The following is a 22,049-nucleotide window of genomic DNA, read 5'->3' on the forward strand; positions in this document are numbered from 1 at the left end:
ACGTTATAGTTTTACGAGTAGCATCTATCTCACGAAGACTTGTCTATACAGTATAATGGATGCTCCACATCTAAGATCTAAGGCTATCGTTAGGCTATCAACCAGATTAAAAACATGTTATTTAGCAAAGCAATACGTATAATCATTGGTACGGTGAAACTTTCTATGAGAAGATGTTGATCTAACATTTATGGAAGGAGTCTCCAGTGTCCGAGCTCTGTAAAAGTCAGAGGTAGAACTGGAACTTTAACGTTTCCACCGTTTCGTCGACTTTGTGCTTGGCGGTTTCTCAAAAACAAGCTGAATATTTTTGTCTTGCTTACTGGTGACTGGAACTCAGTTTTTTGGGGAACATTCCAGTACATTAATAGTAATTATAAAAGGACCAAACATACAAAGTTAATAAATGTAAGTAAAAAAAAAAATAAATAAATAAAAACTGTGAAATTGCTGTAGAATAGGATGAATAAAACACCTTGTGGTGTACTCTTCTTCTAGGAAAATAATCAACTTTAGGGTGGCAACAGTAACTTTTTACGTTAATTTTTTTTAAAAAATTTTTTAAATTTTTGCATTGGGCCGCAATGGATCAGTCCACTTCAAGTCCTTTATACACTAAAAAGGATTATACATTAAATTAATAGCCTTGTATACCTACAAACCTGACCATTCAGACAGGCTTGAAGCAAAAAAGAAGAAAGATTTAACCTGGATCAAGTTTAAATCAGACTTTATCTAATAATACAGTCGTACCAAACTAAGCTTTTTGTTTTGAAGTAATCAACAATGCATTAAAACCATCATTCAGTCATTTAAAGGGAAGTTTTATGCCTCAGAATTCGACCTCTTGTTGAATACGGCATGGCGGACAATGGAAGAGAATCAGAATTAATTCATGTAGACAGAGAGAGATCGTCGATGTCAAGCGTGCACGATTTTTTAACATCGTATGTACGAGCATGTGATTGGCCACTAACGCTAATCTTAAGCGTTCTAACATTTCAGCAAAATTCACTTGGGGAACCTGTTACAAATTTGACACCGTGTTGAAAAAACGGTATGAAGTTCGCAACAAAAACAGATCATGATTTTTTTATTTATTTTTATTTTTTATTTTATATCGTCACAAAACAATCATTTATAAATGAACATTCACTATCAGGAATCAGTTCCATAGGAAAATATTTCATAATGAGAATTTCGTTTCGGATAAAACGTCTCCGCTCGACACCTCCACGCGCTACAGGATGATTTTATATGCGTTCGGAATGAAACCGTTTTTTTTTTTTTTTTTTTTTTTTTTTTCCCGCTACTAAATTATTGCACTTTAGTCACCACATGATATGCACCTCAGATTTTGTACATTCAGCCATGTTGAACGAAGGAAATCAAACGTACATAGTAAACACTCGTCTGGCTGAAAAATGCAACACTAACACCTTGGATTTTCTCCACACTTCTGATATCTACAGAAAGAAAAGAATAAAAAATTCCCGTCCTATAATCTAGACTGTACAGAAAAAAATGTAGCGGTAAGCTTGCATTAACGTGCATGTTACGGTGGAGAACATGGATCTGAATGGCATGCTGAAGAAATCACAGTGGAAGAATGTTGGCTTGCATCAAGCTAATAAATTCCTTGGATACAGATATTTTAGCCTTGACGCCGAACTGTCCAGGATTCACATTTCAATACACCAGCAGTCTTAATCGCAAAGTCTTAATGCTTTTTTTTTTTTTTTTGTCATTTATCCAGAACTTTCCAGAACAAAAAATTTAGGCACCGCGCTTTACGTGATGGTACGCTGAGCACCTGGTATTCGATAATTACAAGTCATTTCTGGTACATATTTTGTATCTGTATCATTATTCAATTTTGTACACATCGTTTATAAAATATCCCAACAATGATTTCATCTACGCTCGGTCTTGATTCGTGCTCGTCCTAATAGTCCATAACGTTTCCACTTGTATTAGAAAGCACGTTGTTATTTAAGAAAGAAAAACTGTTGATATGGTGAGGTTTATCATTTACGGAAGGAGTCTCCAGTGTCAGCGCTTTGTAACAGCTATAACTTTTTCCCACAGATTTTCCACAGCAGGAAAGTCTTCAAGACTTTCAAGGCTTTGTAACATTCTTATTAGTCATGACTTGTTTACGTTCTTTGAGTAAGGGATGATCCACGGCTAGGTGTGCATTGCACGATTTTAATGCACGACATGGAGGCTAAGAAGCACCCGAAGCGAAGCAGAGTGCATTAAAATCGTGTAATGCACACCGAGGTTACCATGGTTACAACTGTTTATCGTCAGCGCATTCATTTAGAACGGTGATTAAACTGACTGCATGTACCGGTGCATTAAGCGGCTTGAACGCACGCCTTCCAGCCAATCAGAATCGAGCATTTAGACAGATCATGGTGTAATTAATAATGTTCGTGCTGGAAAATTACCGTGTGATAACCTTAAGGGTTTTTGAATATCTTGAATATTTAACATGCAAAAAATATACCAGAAATTACTTGTCATTATTACAGATTGACCTTTGTAGGTATTGAACATTAAAATAAAAATTTTTAAAAAAAAAACAACAACCGCAAGTCAACGTGCTACTGATTTCAGGGCAGTGAGAGACAAAACTCCAACTTTACAACTTCAACTTTGACAGTTTTTGCAGTTCTAGTCCCGGCGGGTGGAGTTTTTATTAATTGCGCGGTCATTAAGGGCGCGCTGTCCGTGAAAAGGAGGAAAGCGGGATTCAGTCTCGCCTTCCGCGTTGGCACTGGAGGGCGGCCGTCATCGTTTCTGATTTCCTTCCTTATTATTATATACACTTCTTGTCGTTACTACTTCTCCATTATCTCCGCCTACAGATTGCTGATTGGTCCTGATAAAAAAATTTATTTATTTATTTATTTATTTATTTTAAAGCCTAATGGAGGAAATCACTTTCAGGGTTTTGACCAGACAGATTAAGATGGCGGGAAGAGCGCGATCAGCACCGCTTGTTCTTCAGCACGTTAAACGCTCGCTGGTTCTTGGTCTTGAAGGCCATGACGAAGTGGTGTGGAGTGATCAGGCCGCGGCCCTCGTCGTCCGTCTGGCCCATGAAGATGTAGTTCAAGCCTAGTGACAGCACACAGAGAGAGCCTGAATGCAGTGACGTTACGGCAGAGACATTCAGGACGGGTGTTTATCAGTACCTCGCGTTACCGCCGTCCCATATGCTTATACGCTACCGTATAAGCATATGGGGTTCACACGTTCTTCATCTCATTTCGTTTCTGACAGTGAGTTTTGCCGCTTACCTTACGCGGTCATCGAGCTTTATTTATTCAGCTCGATGCTGCAGTAGTCTGAAGGCAAACTCAGAGTCATATCATATCATATCATATCACACATATACAGGCATGAGGAACCTGCTCTATCTTTATCGACACACAACATGTTTTCCGTTTTATTTCAAGCATTTAAAGCCTGTGGCCGTTCATTTATTCATTCAGCATTACACGGTGACTGTGAAAAGAAATGAAATCTAAAACGCTAAACGCACAGTGTAACAAGCCTCTATAAACAGCGTGGGTTTTATAACTGCGTCATTGTGGCTGTTTGAGAGACGGAGTGTTGCAGAGTGTAATCGAGTGTAATTGGGGGAAATTGCGCGCCCACAGGCGCTTGGCACCGCTGAGACTCACCTCTTTTGACAGAAGGACATTTCTTGCACAGGATAAGGATTTTAGTGCTCATGGTTTTTCCAGCCTGCTGGATGGCGAGGTTTCCTTCTTTATAGATGTTGATGATGGAGACTGTCGTGTGCATGCTTCCTCCACGCGGCACTGCTGTGATAATCGTCCCTGTGATGGCTGAGATAGTCGGGGAAATTATGGTAATTAGACAAATTACACATCTGGATATATACGTGCAATAGTTTGGCCCAAAAAGGAATTGACATGTTGTTAATTGATTGATTGATCGATTGATTTGTGTTAGTTTACTGAACTGAATTCGTTCAGTTTAATCGATACGGTATATTTTTAAGTGTCGAATCTCAGTGCTTCACACAGAAAGAATGAAACTTTTAAACACAGTATTCATAAAAAAGAAGAAAAGTTTTTGAAAACCACTACCAATACGAATAAAAATGTGCATTTATCCTACAAAATCCCATAAGAAGCAAAAGTGCGGAAAACGAATACATGAATGCGAGCGTCCTTAAGTCTGCTAACTCTTCCAGTAAGGCAGCTCAGCCAATGCAGCGCATCATCACGTGGTGTGCCGACTAGGGTGTCATTACTTTTGCCATCATTGAATGGCTAGTCTTATTTGCCTTCCTTTATGAATTCACTTTGGATCAAGTCATTAATATGAAACTTTTATTAAATAGGGGTGGGAAGTTGAAATGAGTGTGATGTCATCTCGACGGCGTGATCCGTATATAAACTCGCAGGAACTCGTCGACGATTATCGGACAAGACGAATGTTTCTCGTGTAAATGCTCCTGTGAACGATTTATGAATAAATTAGTGCGTATCCAGTTTGAAGAAAATGAGACTCTTTAAATCTGTGTGTAATGATTTAGGTAAACAATTTGCGTAATGTGAACTTGGAGGCTATAAGCGTTTCTTTCTTGCTAGCTATTTGTTTAGCCTTTTTTTTTTTACCTGCATTACAAAACTAAAGCAGTAGACGTCTTGTCTGATTGACTACACTTGGGGTAAAGGGGAAAACTGTTGGGTATTTTTACAAACTGAAATCCAAACAGCTAAGCAGTGAGGGAGCTGATCTTTTTGTCCTCGTAACGCTTTGTGAATCAGGGTGATGTAACAGACTTGGCGTGATTTGAGTGAAATTTTCTGCCACATTAGTCCAGGCCTCCGAGCGACTGGGCCAGTTTTCCGTATGCAAATCCGAGCGAGCTCGGCAGGAAATCATAATGAACTTATCGGCCCGGCTTCGTAAACATCTCCCGGAGAGAAACGTTTCAGAGGGAGGCCACGCTGAATCAACACCTCCATTTACACCCGGTTTGCTTTCGGTCCGCTGCAGCCGGCTGGCACTGAGAGAACCGCGTTTTTCACACACACTTTACTGTGCAGAAGAGAGAGAGGAAAAAAAAAAAACTCTGAACGACGCTTTTCAGGCTCCGAAACAAACCGCCAGGCCCAAGATAGTGCCTACGCTTTAAAAACACACACTTGTTAGGTGGCAGGGATTCTGGGAAATTTTTCTTTTTCATCTTTTTTTTTTTTTTTTTTCCAGGGCTCCCGAATAAACCTTAGTCTATACACATGTATATAACTCTGCTCTCTTACCGAAGTTACTGGAGCAGTAATGGCTCTCGGGACTTCCTTTTCGCTTGCATTTCTGCTGACAGAGCGCTGCTGAATACTTCAACGCTGGAAGAGCAGAGCAGAGCAGGGAAAATATCAGGTTTTACAAAAGGAAAACAATTCGAGTGAATAACAACTGGCCAAGTACTGAGCCTTGGGGAACACCGTGAGAGATATAAGACAAATTCTTTAAGTTCTGTTAAAGTTTTACACCTGTTAACCAAAACAAATGCCTCTCTGAAGGTGAGAAGTTAGCGTAAGATTTCAGTAAACAATCTCAGCTGTAGTTTGGCTAAGAAGAACAATCCTCGGTCAAAATGTCGTCAAATTTAAGACAAAATTATTCATTTTTAATTTATTCATTTAAATTTTGGGGGCGACTGTGGCTCAGGTGGTAGAGCGGGTCGTCCACTAATCGTAGGGTTGGTGGTTCGATTCCCGGCCCACGTGACTCCACATACCGAAGTGTCCTTGGGTAAGACACTGAACCCCAAGTTGCTCCCGATGGCAAGTTCGTGTGCATGGCAGCTCTGCTACCGTTGGTATGTGAGTGTGTGTGTGTGTGAATGGGTGAATGACACACAGTGTAAAGCGCTTTGGATAAAAGTTCCATATAAGTGCAGACCATTTACCATTTATTTAAAATATTTAAGAAAAAAACTTGTCAGTGAGTCGTTTGAGAGCTGAAAGAGTCATATGTTATTAGTCAGCTAAGCCAAATGAATTGACTCATTAAAACAAGTCAGAATTCCCATCGCTAATAATAAATCCAGGGAAGTAGTAGCTCAGCGGTTCGGTCACGCCAAGTTGGTGTTGCATCTCGCGCATTTCTGTGCTTTGTTTTAATGTGCACAATCAATAGTAAATAAACAAATGCAGAAGGAATGCAGGACCCCGTCGCTAGCCGTATAAGACACATACGTATGAGTCTGGTGGTGATGGGCTGAGTGGTCGTGGTTGGGGCGATGGTTGTTGTTGGGATCTTCTTGTTCCTGAATCTGTAGTGGCCGATAAAGCCGTCCGCTGTTAAACTGAGGTCTGAGAGGAACTGGATGAGAAGCTGATTACCCTCAGAGAACACCGGCCTGGAACACACACACACACACACACACACACACACACAGATATACACACACTAACAAAAATGTATGCAAAAGGGTCATTCCATCTCAAGTGGTCCAATGTATTTTGTATTAGCATTGCAAAAGTTTTTTTTTTTTTTTTAATTATTTAATGATATATATATTTTTTTAACTTGGTTTAACTACAACGGCCATCTTTGTGTCATGGCACACAACAAATTTTGGTTATACAGCTGTTTACGGAAACCTCAATACCTCGGCTCAGGATGGTCCTAGCTCCTTGAATCAAAACTGATCTCTAGAGCGCATTACAAGGTACATGTACATACATAAACATACTGCACATTCTTCTTCCTTACACTTAGAACTTAGGTCCGAATAAAATGCTCAAGATCGGTCACAGTTCCACTTTTAGGGTCAGTTTATAACGGTTCGAGTCTTTTTTATTTTTAAGACTGTACATCTGTACAAACAAGCAACTTTACAATTATTGGACCGCTTGAGATGGACTGAGCCAGTGCAAAAAAAAAAAAAAAAGATAAAATAAATTGTTTCTCTAATAAAAATGACCTGCAATGGTAAAACAATTTCTCAGAGATGTAATCACAAGTGTCCAGCAAAGCAGACACTAACAAACTCCAGACCAATCACACGCTTGAAAAAATGTGGAACCGAGCCAACCAAATAGAAAACTTATAATGTCACCAAAAAAAAAAAAAAATCCTACCTTTGCTGCAGACATTAGCAAGGTTCTTTGTTAGTTTTAGTATTTAGTATTATTATTAGTTTTGTTTTTTAGATGTGTGAGTGTGTGAGACCCTTACGCTGGTGGGCTGTCTCCACAGTATTTCCCGATCCTCTTAGCATCGTTGATTTCCCCTCCGTTAAAGATGGCGACGTAGTCGTAGCGGCAGTAGTTGTCTCTTTCAACGTCGAACTTCTCGAATTTCACTTCTATAATCTAAAAGTGCGAAACAAACAAAGGAATTCTTTGCATGCTGTATTTTCTGGACTACAGTTTTTGCCCTGCAGCAAGTAACACACTGTATATCGTACAATTCTATCCTTTAAACGAACTGTAATACGGACATTTGTTGGTGTTTTACGGGAGGATACGGGGAGCGATATACATATTTACAACGTAACACATTGCTATTAGAGATTCAGCGACGTATCGGCCGATGAAGGCAATTTTTCACGTTTAAAAATGATCGGGGCCGATTATATCCTGTCAATCAAAAGAGGGCGGTAAAACACATGGATTTCGTGCTGTGTGTAAAGACGATGTCTCTTGTGTGGAGCGACGACAAAACTGCAGTTTGTAATCTCTGTAATCTCTGCACTGATTAAAGTTTACACCAGAAGCTGCAGCAGTGAAGCGGGAGTTTCGGCGTCGAGTCGAAATAGTTTGTTTTCGTTCTGCTGGCGCTGAATTAAAGGGCCAGTACACCGCTGAAAGATTTAAATGAAGATGAGTTGACAAAAAAGTATATATTGCACAGAAAAATAATATTTGTGGAGTAGTATATTTCATAACCCGTTAATGTTCATATGTAAAAAAGTGGATATTATATATGAGCAGTTTGATGTTAATGATGGAGTAGAAATGCTTGTGTGTGTGGAGAGCGAATGTGAGACTAACAGGAGGATTTTTACAGTTCAGTCAATGTAAATATGAATTAATAACATTCAATAAGTTAATAATCTTACTTTAATCTTCAGAATTGGGTTCATGTGTTCATGTTAATTAGAGTAATGTGTGTTCTGTTGATGAGACCAGTTACTGTCAAACAACGTGTTCAAATGGAGAGAATAAAGTTTTTATTTAAGTTTTTATCAATTGTGGAATTAATTATTCTTCATTTATAAGAAGGTATAAAAGGCAGAACTATCGGTATGGGTTATCAGTATCGGCCGATATCGCTCTGAATAATCGCTTATCGTATCGGCTGAGAAATTTAGTATCGGTGCGTCTCTCCTTACTATATACATACATTACATTTACAATGTAATGTAATATATTGCAATTGTAACAACATACGTTATTTATATTAAAACATATTGTTTAATAGAGGCCAAAATTATGTTTTAGAATTAAAAACGGGACTATTTCAAACATTTGCATATATTCAAAAAATATACACGATTTAAAATATATTGCTTTTCCGAACGGGGGTGTAGAAAGTTCTAGGTCAGAAAATGCCAGATTCCCAGCAACATCGTCATACAGTTATACAACGTTTGACCCTCCATCGACTCGAGTTATACAGTGTGCCTTTAACAATTTTAGATTTCACACTTATTCAACTTTTATCAGCTCAAACAGTGCGTTTAACGAGTATGTACAAACATCACCTGGTTTTTCGGTGCGACTATGTGCCATGAGCATGTGACTCCTGCTGGATAGTCTTTTTCTGGCCAGTTGGGGGTCTTAAAGGTTCCCGATGGCTTCACCAACCGCCCTCCGCAATACTGATCTCCTGGAAATCAAATGACATCAGATTCTGTGACTTTAACCAGCAGGGCAGGATAAAGCCTGAGATCACGATCTCCTAATTAAAAGGGGTGGTGTTTATAATCCTCAGCCTGTGATTTTGCGGACTATAATAAGCACTCCGTGCTGTAATGACTGACTGTAGGACATGAAAGTATACGCATGGGGATCTTCTGCACTGAGCTGCCGAGAGGCTGCTGAAAAGCCGACCGCACGCGGGAGACGTCATTAAAAATGAGAGGGGCATAAAGCCTGCAACCGCACACGATGAGAGCAAAGAGCGCTCTCGGAACGTCTTCGTTTTACAGATCCTCGTCTGTCCAGAAATAGGCCGCGACGTCGCTTTACAAGACCACGACTCCTCCCAGAGAGCGCAAAGACTGCTCTTTTATTTTAGCTTCAGCAGCATCCAAAACTCTGACTACACTAACAGCATTTTTATTCCATGAAAAATAATCCAAAAACGTTTCAGATGTCTCAAAAACAGCGTTCGTCATTTATCAGTGAAAAGCCGTGAGGACGGAAACATATAACACAGTGTTAATATTATACAGTATACAGGCTTTTATGGTAACCCACAGCTGAAAAAAAAAAAAAGCTGTTTTAGTTGTAGACGGATGAACAGTAGATACCGGGAAAGTATACATGCACAATTTATTATTAACTACTGTACATAAAATCATTTTTCCTAGAATAGAACGCTCAATTTGCACAGGTCTGTTCAATATTTTTTTTATGTAAATAGGCTATAATATACAAAATAATAAGTTCTATAACTAAGATATCTACTCCACTGGTCTTCAGTATGAAGTTCCTAAAAATATTGCAAGGAAATATTTAAAAAAATAAAATAAAAAAAAAACCCCTCTGTGACAAATAGTTATGTTAGACAAAATAAATGTTACTCAGCAAAGGATTTCTTCGTCTATCTGCTGCTCTAATATGAAATCAGTCCGATGTGTCACCTTTAAAGAAATATGAAAGCAAATGTCAGGAATATGTCAAATATTCTCTATAGTCAAAAATGCTGCCAGTGTGAACAGTGTTGGCGTTTGGATTGGTGACTTTTGCAGGATACAGTCACATGACAGTAACGTTTAACCTCTTCGAATGTTTCTTGTAGATAAATTGTAAAATAGAGTGACATTTTCCTTTTGTAACCCGAAGACCATGGGAGATGCAGACTTCAGCGCTGACCTGCACAGATGAATCGTACAAGTCGATCATTTACCACAGAAAGATGGAGCTAGCTTTATATCGAACGATTGGTTGCAGTTTTTTACAGCCCAGAAATTAGCCCCACCCACTTTTCCTTAAAAGGCATCTCATACGGTAAGCCTAGTTTCACAGGGTGAGAGAGGAAGGCTTTTTTTTTTCTCTCCTTCTTTTCTTATTCTTATTCTTACAGTCAGGATGTTCCTCTCACATCTAAAAAGTAGATTTTATGTTTAATTTTTAATTGTTGCAGGTTCCATCCATCCATTCATCCATTTTCTGTACCACTTATACTACATGGGGTCATGGGGAGGCTGGAGCCTATCCCAGGGAACTCGGGGCACGAGGTGGGGGAAATCCTGGACAGGGTCCCAATCTATTGCCGGGAACAATCACACACACATTCATACACTATGGAAACGCCAATCAGCCTACAACGCTTGTCTTGGACTGGGGGAGCAAACCAGAGTACCCAGGGAAACCCCTAAAGGACAGGGAGAACATGCAGACTGCAGAGGTGGGATTTGAACCCCTAACCCTGGAGGTGCGAGGCAAACGTTTGAACCACTAAGGCACCATGGGGGAAAAAATATATATATATATATACACATATATATATATATAAATATAAAAGGTCACTGTTTGTTTGAGCTCAAAATATCACTTAGTCTTACTGGATGTTATTGTTTTTATATATTCATTTTCATGAAAGTTGCCAATATTTCTGAAAGGTATTGTATACAATATGTACATTCAATACTTAATGACTATCAAACTATTTGGAAATGTATTTTATTCTAAGCAATGAATTCAACACTTACTGTATTAATAGCTTCACACATAGTAAACTCTAATCTCTAAATCATGTTATATTTTGGTGTAACTTGTTTGGGTTTTTCCCCCCATATACTGTAGATAGCACCCTGAAATAACTACAGCTGTCAGCTGGGAAAACAAACACGAGGGTAAAACCTGATCATTAAAATTCCTGCAGTCTTACACGGAGCTAGCAGACGTCCTGTCGCTCTTAATGAGTCAGAGAGAACCTCTGGGGGTCTGACACTGGGGGGAAAAATACCAGTGAGAAATTCCACGTCACGCGGTGAAGTCCACCGCAGAGTATATCAGACCCCTGAGAACGCTCCGGTCACGTTTATCCAGCCGAGGAAAAAGAACTTTCACTGACCGAGCTTTTTTTAAAAATACCTAAACTGACCATTTAGAGATTTAATGCACTGGGAACGTGTTTTATTTTGAAACCTTTCAGTCTCGTGTGTTTACAAAGCCTCGCCTTAATCCTCTCCTGGAGCAGCTAGAGGATAAAAGATGGCCTCTGACCCCTTGAGTACACTTTCCCGCCCCAAAACGTTACAGAGTTACAGAGTGAAACCATGGCTTTTTGACATTTATGGATGAAAGGTACACTTCAAAAGTATTGGCACCCTTCAAGAGAACAGGTTACGTTAATTGTGTAAATTTAACATTCACTGTTCTCATAGTAATCGCATTTTCTATCAGAAGCATTATTGGCACCCAACCATATTTTTAATATTGTGCAAAGAATTGTTTTTAATCTTGCAGAGGGGGAAAAAATATATATATTTTTTTCTTTTCTGTTTTTTTGTAAAAACAACTGCACTGAAAAAGACTGCCAGGTCAGGTCAGGTCAGGTCAGGTCAGGTCAGGTCAGGTCAGGTCAGGTCAGGTCATGGATATATTTTCAAAATTCATAGCAGCTAAAACACCAATAAACACAATCAGGACCTTGTTGATAAGGATGCTAAACTTTTTACATTTTTCAGACACCTAGAACACTTGAAATTGATTTTAAAATATTTCTACTACCTAGAAAAGATATTTATAACCTTTTTAGATTTCTTTTTCTCTTTTTCATCACAAACATACATACATATATGTATATATGTATATACATAAATACATATATACACACACACACACACACACACATACAGCAACCCTTCCGTCATGTTATCTAAGATCAAACGATCTCTCATTGGATGAGCTATTTGTTTTAAATGATTCATTTTTTGCTCATTTTAATAAAGGGTGCCAATAATTCTGCAGTTGTTATAACTGAATATAATAATTATGTCTATTTCATTGGTGGGAACGTCCCACAGAGACATATTAACTGTCTACATCGTCTTCAATACATCTTCTTGTTCTCGTGTCTCCGTCTCACCTCGTTCGTGAGGGTTAGCGGCGGAGAACACTGCCAGGAAGCCACTGCCGGCGGTGTTGGCATCCGACACCATCTGAATGAGCATCTTGTTCCCCGTGGAGACGAGGGCTCCAGGCCTAAAGGTCCCACAGAAGCGGCCCAGACGCTGCCCGTTCACATGCCCGCTATAAACATCCACGTGGTCGTAGCGGCACAGGTTGTCGCTTTCCAGATCGAGGAAGCGGAAGTTGAGGACCACTACTTTGCCTTGCGGGACCTGCAAGAGACACATCAAGTCAAATCATGTCATGAAAACATTTCCCTTCTTTCTGTCTACAGTGGATTCAGAAAGTATTCAGACACCGTTACTTGTTGCATACTTTACTGTGCTGTGGATTCGATTTCGAATGGATATAATTGACATTTTTACCCATCCATCTACACTTAATCGCCAATAACGAGGAAGTAAAAACATGCGTTTAGAGATTTTCAAAAACGAATTAAACTTATTCACAAAAACTATTCAGACCCTTTGCTGTGGCACTCCAAATTGAGGTCAGGTGCATCCTGTTTACCGTAATTATCCTTGAGCTGTGTCTAGAACTCAACTGGAGTCCACTTGTTGCAATTTGAATTGATTGGACATAGTTTGGAAAGGCACACACCAGGATCTATAAGGGCCCACAATTTAAACTGCATACAAAAACCAAGCCACAAAGTCCAAGGAACTGTCTGTGGATCTCCGTGATCAAATTGTAGCAAGGCAGAGCTCAGGGCAAGGATATAAAGCAATTTCTTTGACTGTTCCAGAAATAATTTTGAGATGGAAGACTCTTGCTGCAAGTTGTGCAGAGATGGAAGAACCTGTTGGGTGGACAACCACCTCTGAAGCACTCCATAAATCAGGCCTTCAGGGCAGAGTGGCAATATGGAAGCCATATGACAGCATAAAAGGCTGTGGCAACATTTGGGAAAAGATTCTCAGGTCTGAATAGACAAAAACGTAACTCTTTGGGCAGAACAGCAAGCACTATGTACGGTGAAAACCTGTAACTGCAGATCACCTGGTTGATACCATCCGGTGAAACATGGTGGTGGCAGCATCATGCTAAGGAGGTGCTTCTCAGGGAGACTGGTAACAATTGAGGGATGGATGAATGCAGCCAAATACAGAAACATCCTTGAAGAAAACCTCCTCCAGAGCACATGCAAAATCAGAATCAAATCCACAACAAGTAAACGGGTTGGTATTCAGATACTTTCTGAGTCCACCGTGTATATACATGTAGAGCTGGGTGAAATGTGAACGCTTTTTTGATGAAATAGCCTATATATACAGTACAAGGCTTCACACACAGAAGAACTACACGGGTATGCTTAACCAGAGAGAGAAATATTCTTTTATATTTATATTACTATGCCACAGCGCTGCTGAATTCTTGCATGTGATTGGTCAGAAGGTGTTTTCTATAAGAGCAGCCAAGACCTCACAGTGCAGCTACAAATCACAGGTTTATATCAATGCACTCATCCTAATACGTTAGCGTTTCTATAGTAACAACTTACACGTAATACACATGATTCTGCATAATATTAAATGATGAGGTTTTCTGTAAGGAGATGTTTATTTAACATTTAAGGAAGGAGTCTCCAGTGTCAGCGCATTTGTAACGGTCAGTAAGTTTTTACGCCGTAAAAATCTTCAAGTTTGCGCTTTCCAGTTCCAGTAACATGCTTGTTTGTTTTGTTAACGTAAAGAAAGAGGGATCTGCTGTAACGTAAGTTTCATGGATGTTCCACAACATATACTATAAGTGAATTGAATTGCTGAGGTGTAAGAGGAATAAAACACTTACTGACGTGCTTTTACTGGAAAATAATCATCTTCTGGGTTCTAACAGTGACTCATCCACACACCGCATCACATCCCTTCTAAATTCATTTATTCATCGTATTATTTACTATATATTATATTTATTTTATATCTAATGGAATCTGACCTGTCACTTGATATAGATATTTGACTTGAGGCTCTTCAACAGCCTTCTTTCATTCCTCTTTAACAGATCTAGTCAGTTCGAGTCTCTGTGTTGTTTACTATAAACAATATGTAACCATATCCATGTTTCCGTCTCAAATGATTCGTTTAAAAAAAAATAAAATAAAACCATCACACAGAATGATATTATAAAACCAGTCCAGCAAGAGATCTGATATTGAATCACTTGCGAGCTGCAACAGAAGTATGGACGATCGACGTATTCAGACGTAAACGGTGATAAACTGGTGAACATCTATCTGTAAAACTGAAGCTTCCTTCACACTCCTGAATGCGGTAGAGGTGCCAACATGTTCAAAAATGCACACAGAGTCTGAAGCAGTCCTCCGGGGCTTTCACGCTGGCCAAGAGCCAGATACAACACACCAATTCCAGCCCAGAAAACACACACACACACACACACACACACACACACACACACAGAGGTCTTGCGGGGACACACTGCAATGCCACTGCATCATTAATACATTGTTCCGCTCATAAATAATGTAAATAAGCCTTGTGGCAAAATGCAAATAGCAGTAAGATGCAGTACAGAGTATGAAATGTAGAGTGTATACTTACTGTGATTCTCCACACACACTTGGTGTTTGGAGGATACACTCCCGGATAACCCTGGCTACCGATAACTCCTGAATCTCCCGTTATGTTGCCTCCACATGGAAATGACTGTCTGTGGGTTGATGGAAAAAACATAATAAAGGTCTGATAAAAGTAAAAACAAAAGCAGTCCAGTCCAGCTTGGCGGTATATGATGTGTGATATATAATGTACCAATATACCATAAGATACTGTACTGGCTAGGATTGCTAACATACTGTAGCTAGCTAAACTAAACTAGCTAGCTAATTATTCTTGATGTACAATACGGCAGACGTATCTAAAAAATTGTAACAAACATAGCTGGCTAAGTTACATAAACAAATACAATAAAAATGGCAATATTTCATAAGATACCAGCTAAGATCGCTAACATACACGTAGCTAGCTAAACTATCTAGCAAGTTGGAGAAAAGCATTCTTAAACAGGACCATTCTTGCATTTGTAGCATTTTTTTTTATTATTATTCATGAGGTGAAATAAAATATTTTGTATTAAAATGTATTCTAATATCCTGTTTTAGTACTGTTCAAGTAATTCCTGTTATTGATTATCTACTTAAAATTGTTTTGCTCCAAGCTAGTCGCATGACTAGCATTAGACCCAGTAGCAGCAATAAAACTGTTAAAAATAGCACAAATTTACATTATCAATAAATACCAGAAAATCCACTTAAAACTCTAAATTTGGGGTTTATTGTTCCACACAACAAATTTAACCTGTTACTTTTGTTGTATAAACTAGCTTAGAAGTAGCGTAGAAATGACACTAGCTTGGTAGCTAAGCTAAAGGAGTGACACTGCTTTTTGGCTAAAAACAAACTGAGTGAGTTAGGGGGGAAATTGTAATTAATTATTACATATAATGAAATTAATATGACTTATGCACTGTTAGTAGAAAGAAATGTTTTACATTAAAAAAATACTTTCTTATGTTTGACGTTACAAATGGTTAAAAGTGATAAATATTAAAGTTAGAAAACGTTTACATTGGGATTTATTCCACTCCATTTCATATACGTTACTACTTGTTGATTAGGTATCAGTCGTGACTTGTCCATAGGGGCAGGTTGTGCCTTTATATAATCCCAAATCCTTACATTTTAAATTCCATTTAATACTGATTACCTCTTTTGAATAACTGTTTTTATTTATTTATTTAAATGTCACTATTTGACAGAGGTTTCGTTGATTTGCTCGCCTTTCTAGATGTTCCATAATTGAGCTGCATACAGTTATTATTGCACCTAGTGGTCAAAAATGAGAACTGCAACAATCGCTAATAGAGGCCCGGTGGGCCAGCAATCACGCTGCCTTCATGCTCAGGGGAGGAGCAGAGGCCAGATAGTTAATGACAGGATTGTCGGTTTGTACGAGTTTAAAATACTCTGCATCTGCCAAGACCATGTTTATAGCAAATAATTGGAATGAAATCTAATTAAGTTTAACAAATAAAAAGCAAAGTGTAAGTGCAGACAGTGTGTCTATGATGTACAGAACTAGAGAAAAAGAAAATGAAGAAATGCGTCCCTTTTCCAATGCCAAATCTTTTGGGCTATTTTTAGGTCTCTTGTGTGGTTTCTGAAATGTATTTGGGCTGGGAATTTCGCTCAAGCCTGTCAACCTTGATTAATGATGAACACAGTCGGACAAAGGTACGTCTAAATCCACTCGGTACAAGCTGCTAGATTGTATGTTGTTGACACTCAACTGCCTGTTCCAGGGCTACTCTAAAAATTCACTAGATAGTATCCTTTACATAAGTCAAGTGTGATAGCCTCTCGACTTCATTTTGTTTAAGGCTATCGTGTCGTCCTGTCACACCAACATCGCTGGTCGCGAGCCGCAATTGCTCGGTAGCTAGAGATGTTCTAGAAACTTAGGTCCTTCTGTCGGCCCAAAGATTTATCTGGTGGCTCAGAAGATTGTGATCAGAAGCTCGAGGGTTCGAATCCAGCATCACCAAGCTGCTGCTGTTTGGTCCTTGAGCAAGGCTCTTAACCTTCAACTGGTCTCAATTGTAAGTCGCTTTGTATTATGCATTATTAGCCTAGTTTAATACTCAGAAAAGATCAGCTGGATCTGGAGACTATCCCAGGAATACATGAATACACCCTGGAAAGGACTCCTGTACATTACAGGTCACACATTCACACCTAGGGGTTGTTCATTGTAACCAATGCACCTCCTGGCATGTTTTTGGAAGGTAGGAGCAAACCAGAGAACCTGGAGGAAACCCTGACGGACACAGTAGAACATACCCAGACATGACCCTGGGCTCAGGATTGAACCTGGGACCCTGGAGCTGAGAGGTGACAATGCTATACACTGAATCCCTGTCCTGCTCTAATTAATTCATTATTCTTTCCAAACTTTAAAAATAAAATAAAAAATGAAATCATTTATAAATAAGTACCGGTTAGGTATTTTTGTAAGTCCCCATTAAGTGCCTTGAAACGTGCAGCGTTATTTGACATGTTGATGGAATTTCCGCTGAAACAGGAAGTCAGGGCTGGACATATCGAGTTGCCCCCCCCCCCTTTTAGAAATAACCAATAGCGTTTAGCTTGCCTCACAACCCGGGTTAACTCATACTTAACAGTTAGCAGAATGGATTTTTATAATGTTTGAAGTGGGACACTTCAGATTCTAGAGAGCGTTTGATTGGACGGAAAATCTGACAAGAAACCGAAGTGCAGGATGACGTCATCAGAACTGTTGATCCATATCGGTGGTCGAGAGTGTAGAGAGACGGTACATTTGGAATGCGTGATATCTTCTAAATGTGAATTATGTCATTGTTCACAACTTTAAATGTCACTGATACAGCTACAACATCATAAGGAAAAAGAAATAATAATAATAATAATAATAATAATAATAATAATAATAATAATAATAATAATAACGCAACGTGGTTCTGCCCACACCAACTTTAAATATCACAGATACAGCTACAACATCATAATTAAAAAGAAATAATAATAATAATAATAATAATAATAATAATAATAATAATAATAATGACGCACCGCGGCTCCGCCCACACCAACTTTAAATATAACAGATACAGCTACAACATCATAATTAAAAAGAAATACTACTACTACTACTACTACTACTACTAATAATAATAATAATGACGCACCGTAGCTCCGCCCACACCAACTTTAAATATCACAGATACAGCTACAACATCATAATGAAAAAGAAATACTACTACTACTACTACTACTAATAATAATAATAATAATGACGCACCGTGGCTCCGCCCACACCAACTTTAAATATCACAGATACAGCTACAACATCATAATTAAAAAGAAATAATAATAATAATAATAATAATAATAATAATAATAATGACGCACCGTGGCTCCGCCCACACCAACTTTAAATATAACAGATACAGCTACAACATCATAATTAAAAAGAAATACTACTACTACTACTACTACTACTAATAATAATAATAATGACGCACCGTAGCTCCGCCCACACCAACTTTAAATATCACAGATACAGCTACAACATCATAATGAAAAAGAAATAATACTACTACTACTACTACTAATAATAATAATAATAATGACGCACCGTGGCTCCGCCCACACCAACTTTAAATATAACAGATACAGCTACAACATCATAATGAAAAAGAGATAATAATAATAATAATAATAATAATAATAATAATAATAATAATGACGCAACGTGGCTCCGCCCACACCAACTTTAAATATCACAGATACAGCTACATCATAATGAAAAATAAATAATAATAATAATAATAATAATAATAATAATAATAATAATGACGCACCGTGGCTCCGCCCACACCAACTTTAAATATCACAGATACAGCTACAACACAATAATGAAAAAGAAATAAAAATAATAATAATAATAATAATAATAATAATAATAATAATGCTTGTATTTTCTCATTTGTAAGTCGCTTTGGATAAAAGCGTCTGCTAAATGAATAAATGTAAATATCATAATAATAATGACGCAACGTGGCTCCGACCACACCGACTTTAACCAAACTGCGCATGCGCGTTTTCGTAGTCCATATATGAGTGTTGGACGTGGAAAGAAATCCCAATGCGCGCTTTTCGGTGATTGTGTAATTGCTGCCTGTGCAGTAAAGATTCAAGTCCACCTGTGCTGACAGTAATGAAGATGCATTAAAGTGTAGAGTGTACATGCTGCAGGTCTGTGTCTCTGATACTTGAATTTAAAAATCCAGATGTGGAAGGAGAGACAGTAACTCACCGCCGGTGTGTCTGAGCGCAGGCGCTGGATGTGAGCAGGAGAACGCAGACGCACAGAAAGCTGCAGATCCTAAACATTATCCAGTCAGCCTGTGTGTTCATGTCCAGTGGCATGTGAGGTGTGTGTGTGTGTGTGTGTGTGTGTGTTGGGCTGGAGAAAGTGTCCTGAAGTGAGGAGAGGAGAGGAGAGGGGGACGAGCTGAGCTGCTGAATATCAGGTCTGTGTCGCGCTGGAGGAGGGAGCATCTGCCCCCGCTTTCTCCAAAAAAACCTGAGATCAAACAGTGGAGGAGTGAAAAAAAAAGAAAAAGAAAAAAGAAACCGGGGTGGTTGAGTGTGTGTCCTGACTCCACATCCAAACTTCAGTGTAATAATAACCTGAAAACAACAACAATAGAATCTCTAATGGTTTTAATGGTTATAATGGGAATTGTACTGGTTTTAATGGTACCTGTGGGAATCTATTGATAATCTGTTACCTTCTATTGGTGTCATACTATTAAAGACCGGTAATGGTTTTAATGGTTTGGGATGGTATTGGTAGTGGAAACGATTGGAATAATTGCTGTGATTGGTTTTGTTTGTTTGTTTGTTTGTTTGTGTTATTTTTTTCTGCCCCAATAATGATTGTTTTCACTGTTTGGATGTAATGGTGAGAATCAAACCTGTGTTAAAGATAATACATGGTAATTATGGTGACTCGTCATATGTAATTATTGGATTATAAAAGAATATTTTCATTGTATGTAGTAAGTAAAATACTTAAAATAATCCAGCACTGTTGGTTGTTACATTTGTTTTCAAATGTATTATTTGGAGTCGAAATGAATAGTTAACAACAACAACAACAACAACAACAACGTGGTGGTGATGATTGCTGTTGTGGTTGTAATAATGATATAAAGATATTATACCGATGTATTATATTTATATATTATCCCAAGGGTTCCTCAAATTCATCGTTGCCATAGCAACAATGAGCATGGGCGGTGGCGTGAGTGAAGGGTAGCGTGTGTTATGTCTGGCCACTAAAACTTCAGAGCTTTATATCCGATTGCTTGAAAGTTTTCATCGAAATAATCACCATTTGTTTTTGCAAAACAGACTACATTCTATTGCCTGAAATACACTATGTCCAAAAGTTTGTGGACACCTAAACATCACAGTTATATGTGCTTGTTGAACCTCCCATTACAGATTCACTCCTCTTTTGCTGTTATTATAAGCTCCACTCTTTTGGGAAGGCTTTCCACTAGATTTCGGGGCGTGGCTGTGGGGATTTATGTTCATTCAGCTACAAGAGCGTTAGTGAGGTTGAGGTCAGGTGCTGATGTTGGGATGGTGACGAGGCTCCAGTTCCAGTTCATCCCAAAGGTGTTCAGTGGGGTTGAGGTCACGGCTCTGTACAGGACACTCGAGTTCTTCCACCTTCTTCCAACCTTCACGCACCACGTCTTCATGGAGCTCGCTTTGTGCACAGGGGCGTCGTCATGCTGGGGCAGTGTTTGGGTCTCTTACTTCAAGTGAGGGGAAATTGCCAAGCTACAGCACACTAACACATTCAATACAATTGTGTGCTTTCAACTTTGTGGTAACAGTTTAAGATAGAAGCACATCCAGTATGGTTGTGATGGTCAGGAGTTCCCATACTTTTGCTTGTATGTTGTATCGTTAACAGTGGTGTTGGTCATAAAGTAATGTTGATGTAGTATAGGATAATATTATACTAGGTATAAATGTGGTATAAGATAAACAATATGGGCTATATGAGAGAAGTGATTTGATCTGTGTAGTGTGTCAGTAATCCAGTCTGACTCCTCACAGCTTTTGAGAAATATATATTTTCATGTAAGTATTGATTTAAATCTTCTGTCATAAAAATAATAATAATAATAATAAAAAAATACATAACGCCAGTTTGTTAGACACAGGCACATAACGACAGAAATACACACAGCATGTAACTGGTTCTTTTAGCGCCATCTAGTGTTTAATTACTGTTAAACCACAGTGCTGCTGAATTCTCCATTTTGATTGGTCAGAAGGTGTTGATTAGTTTCCTATAACAGAAGCTCTGAGAGTAGCTCTGATCGAGCTGATATATTTGTTAATTAAATATTCCTGTAAAAGAGTTTCAGTTAGGAAAATGGCAAGTAGCCTACTAGCTGTGGAAAATAGGACAACACATCCATCAATCCATCCATCCATCCATCCATCTTCTATACCGCTTATCCTTTTCAGGGTCACGGGGGAACCTGGAGTCTATCCCACGGAGCATCGGCACAAGGCGGGGTACACTCTGGACAGGGCTCCAATCCATCACAGGTCACACATGTCTCTTCATGATGGACAGGGGGAGAAAACCGGAGTACCCGGAGGAAACCCCCACAGTGCTAGAGAACATGCAAACTCCACACACACAGGGAAGCGGCAGGAATCAAACCCTCGACCCTGGAGAACAACACATATACATGCACAAAAAAGTGGCAGAAAAAAAAGTGCATTATAAAATCATGGATGAATGTATTTGAGGTTATCTCTACACACTTAAACCAACAAACAACACCAACACCAATAAATATAATCATTTAAAAATACGCCTAACTCTATCACAGTCTAATATTACACTTTACAGTCAATATAAGATTGCTTTTCTTTAGCGAAAGGAAACCATTAACAAGGAATTTCTCCTTTTCAGAGAAAAAAAAGATATATTTTTAATTTATCTATTAAAACCACAGATCTGGCAACCCACTGTATTCACCCACTTCCGCGTCCAATCCGTTGTTTTCGCGACCGCCAGAGGGCCT

General features: G+C 38.8%; 1 protein-coding gene across 1 annotated transcript; it reads right to left on the reverse strand.

Annotated features, from left to right (window-relative positions):
- Positions 1 to 581: 581 nt before the first annotated feature.
- On the reverse strand, positions 582 to 19,710 carry pcolce2b (procollagen C-endopeptidase enhancer 2b). The gene is made up of 9 exons (XM_053636826.1): positions 19,241 to 19,710; positions 14,927 to 15,035; positions 12,325 to 12,580; positions 8,768 to 8,892; positions 7,237 to 7,373; positions 6,252 to 6,415; positions 5,313 to 5,396; positions 3,696 to 3,863; positions 582 to 3,126 (listed from the first exon to the last, which is right to left on the reverse strand). The coding sequence occupies exons 1-9, from the start codon at positions 19,483 to 19,485 to the stop codon at positions 2,996 to 2,998; spliced, it is 1,419 nt and encodes a 472-aa protein (XP_053492801.1). The 5' UTR covers positions 19,486 to 19,710; the 3' UTR covers positions 582 to 2,995.
- Positions 19,711 to 22,049: the final 2,339 nt, after the last annotated feature.

This window comes from Ictalurus furcatus, chromosome 1 (assembly GCF_023375685.1).
Source record: "Ictalurus furcatus strain D&B chromosome 1, Billie_1.0, whole genome shotgun sequence".
Lineage (NCBI taxonomy): Eukaryota > Metazoa > Chordata > Actinopteri > Siluriformes > Ictaluridae > Ictalurus > Ictalurus furcatus.

Coding starts and splice junctions, on each gene's coding strand:
- pcolce2b (XM_053636826.1), bottom strand. CDS start 19,485: ATGCTCCCTCCTCCAGCGCGACACAGACCTGATATTCAGCAGCTCAGC. Junction 8,893..12,324: donor CGCTAACCCTCACGAACGAG/GTGAGACGGAGA, acceptor TTTGATTTCCAG/GAGATCAGTATTGCGGAGGG. Junction 3,864..5,312: donor TTACTGCTCCAGTAACTTCG/GTAAGAGAGCAG, acceptor CGACTATCTCAG/CCATCACAGGGACGATTATC.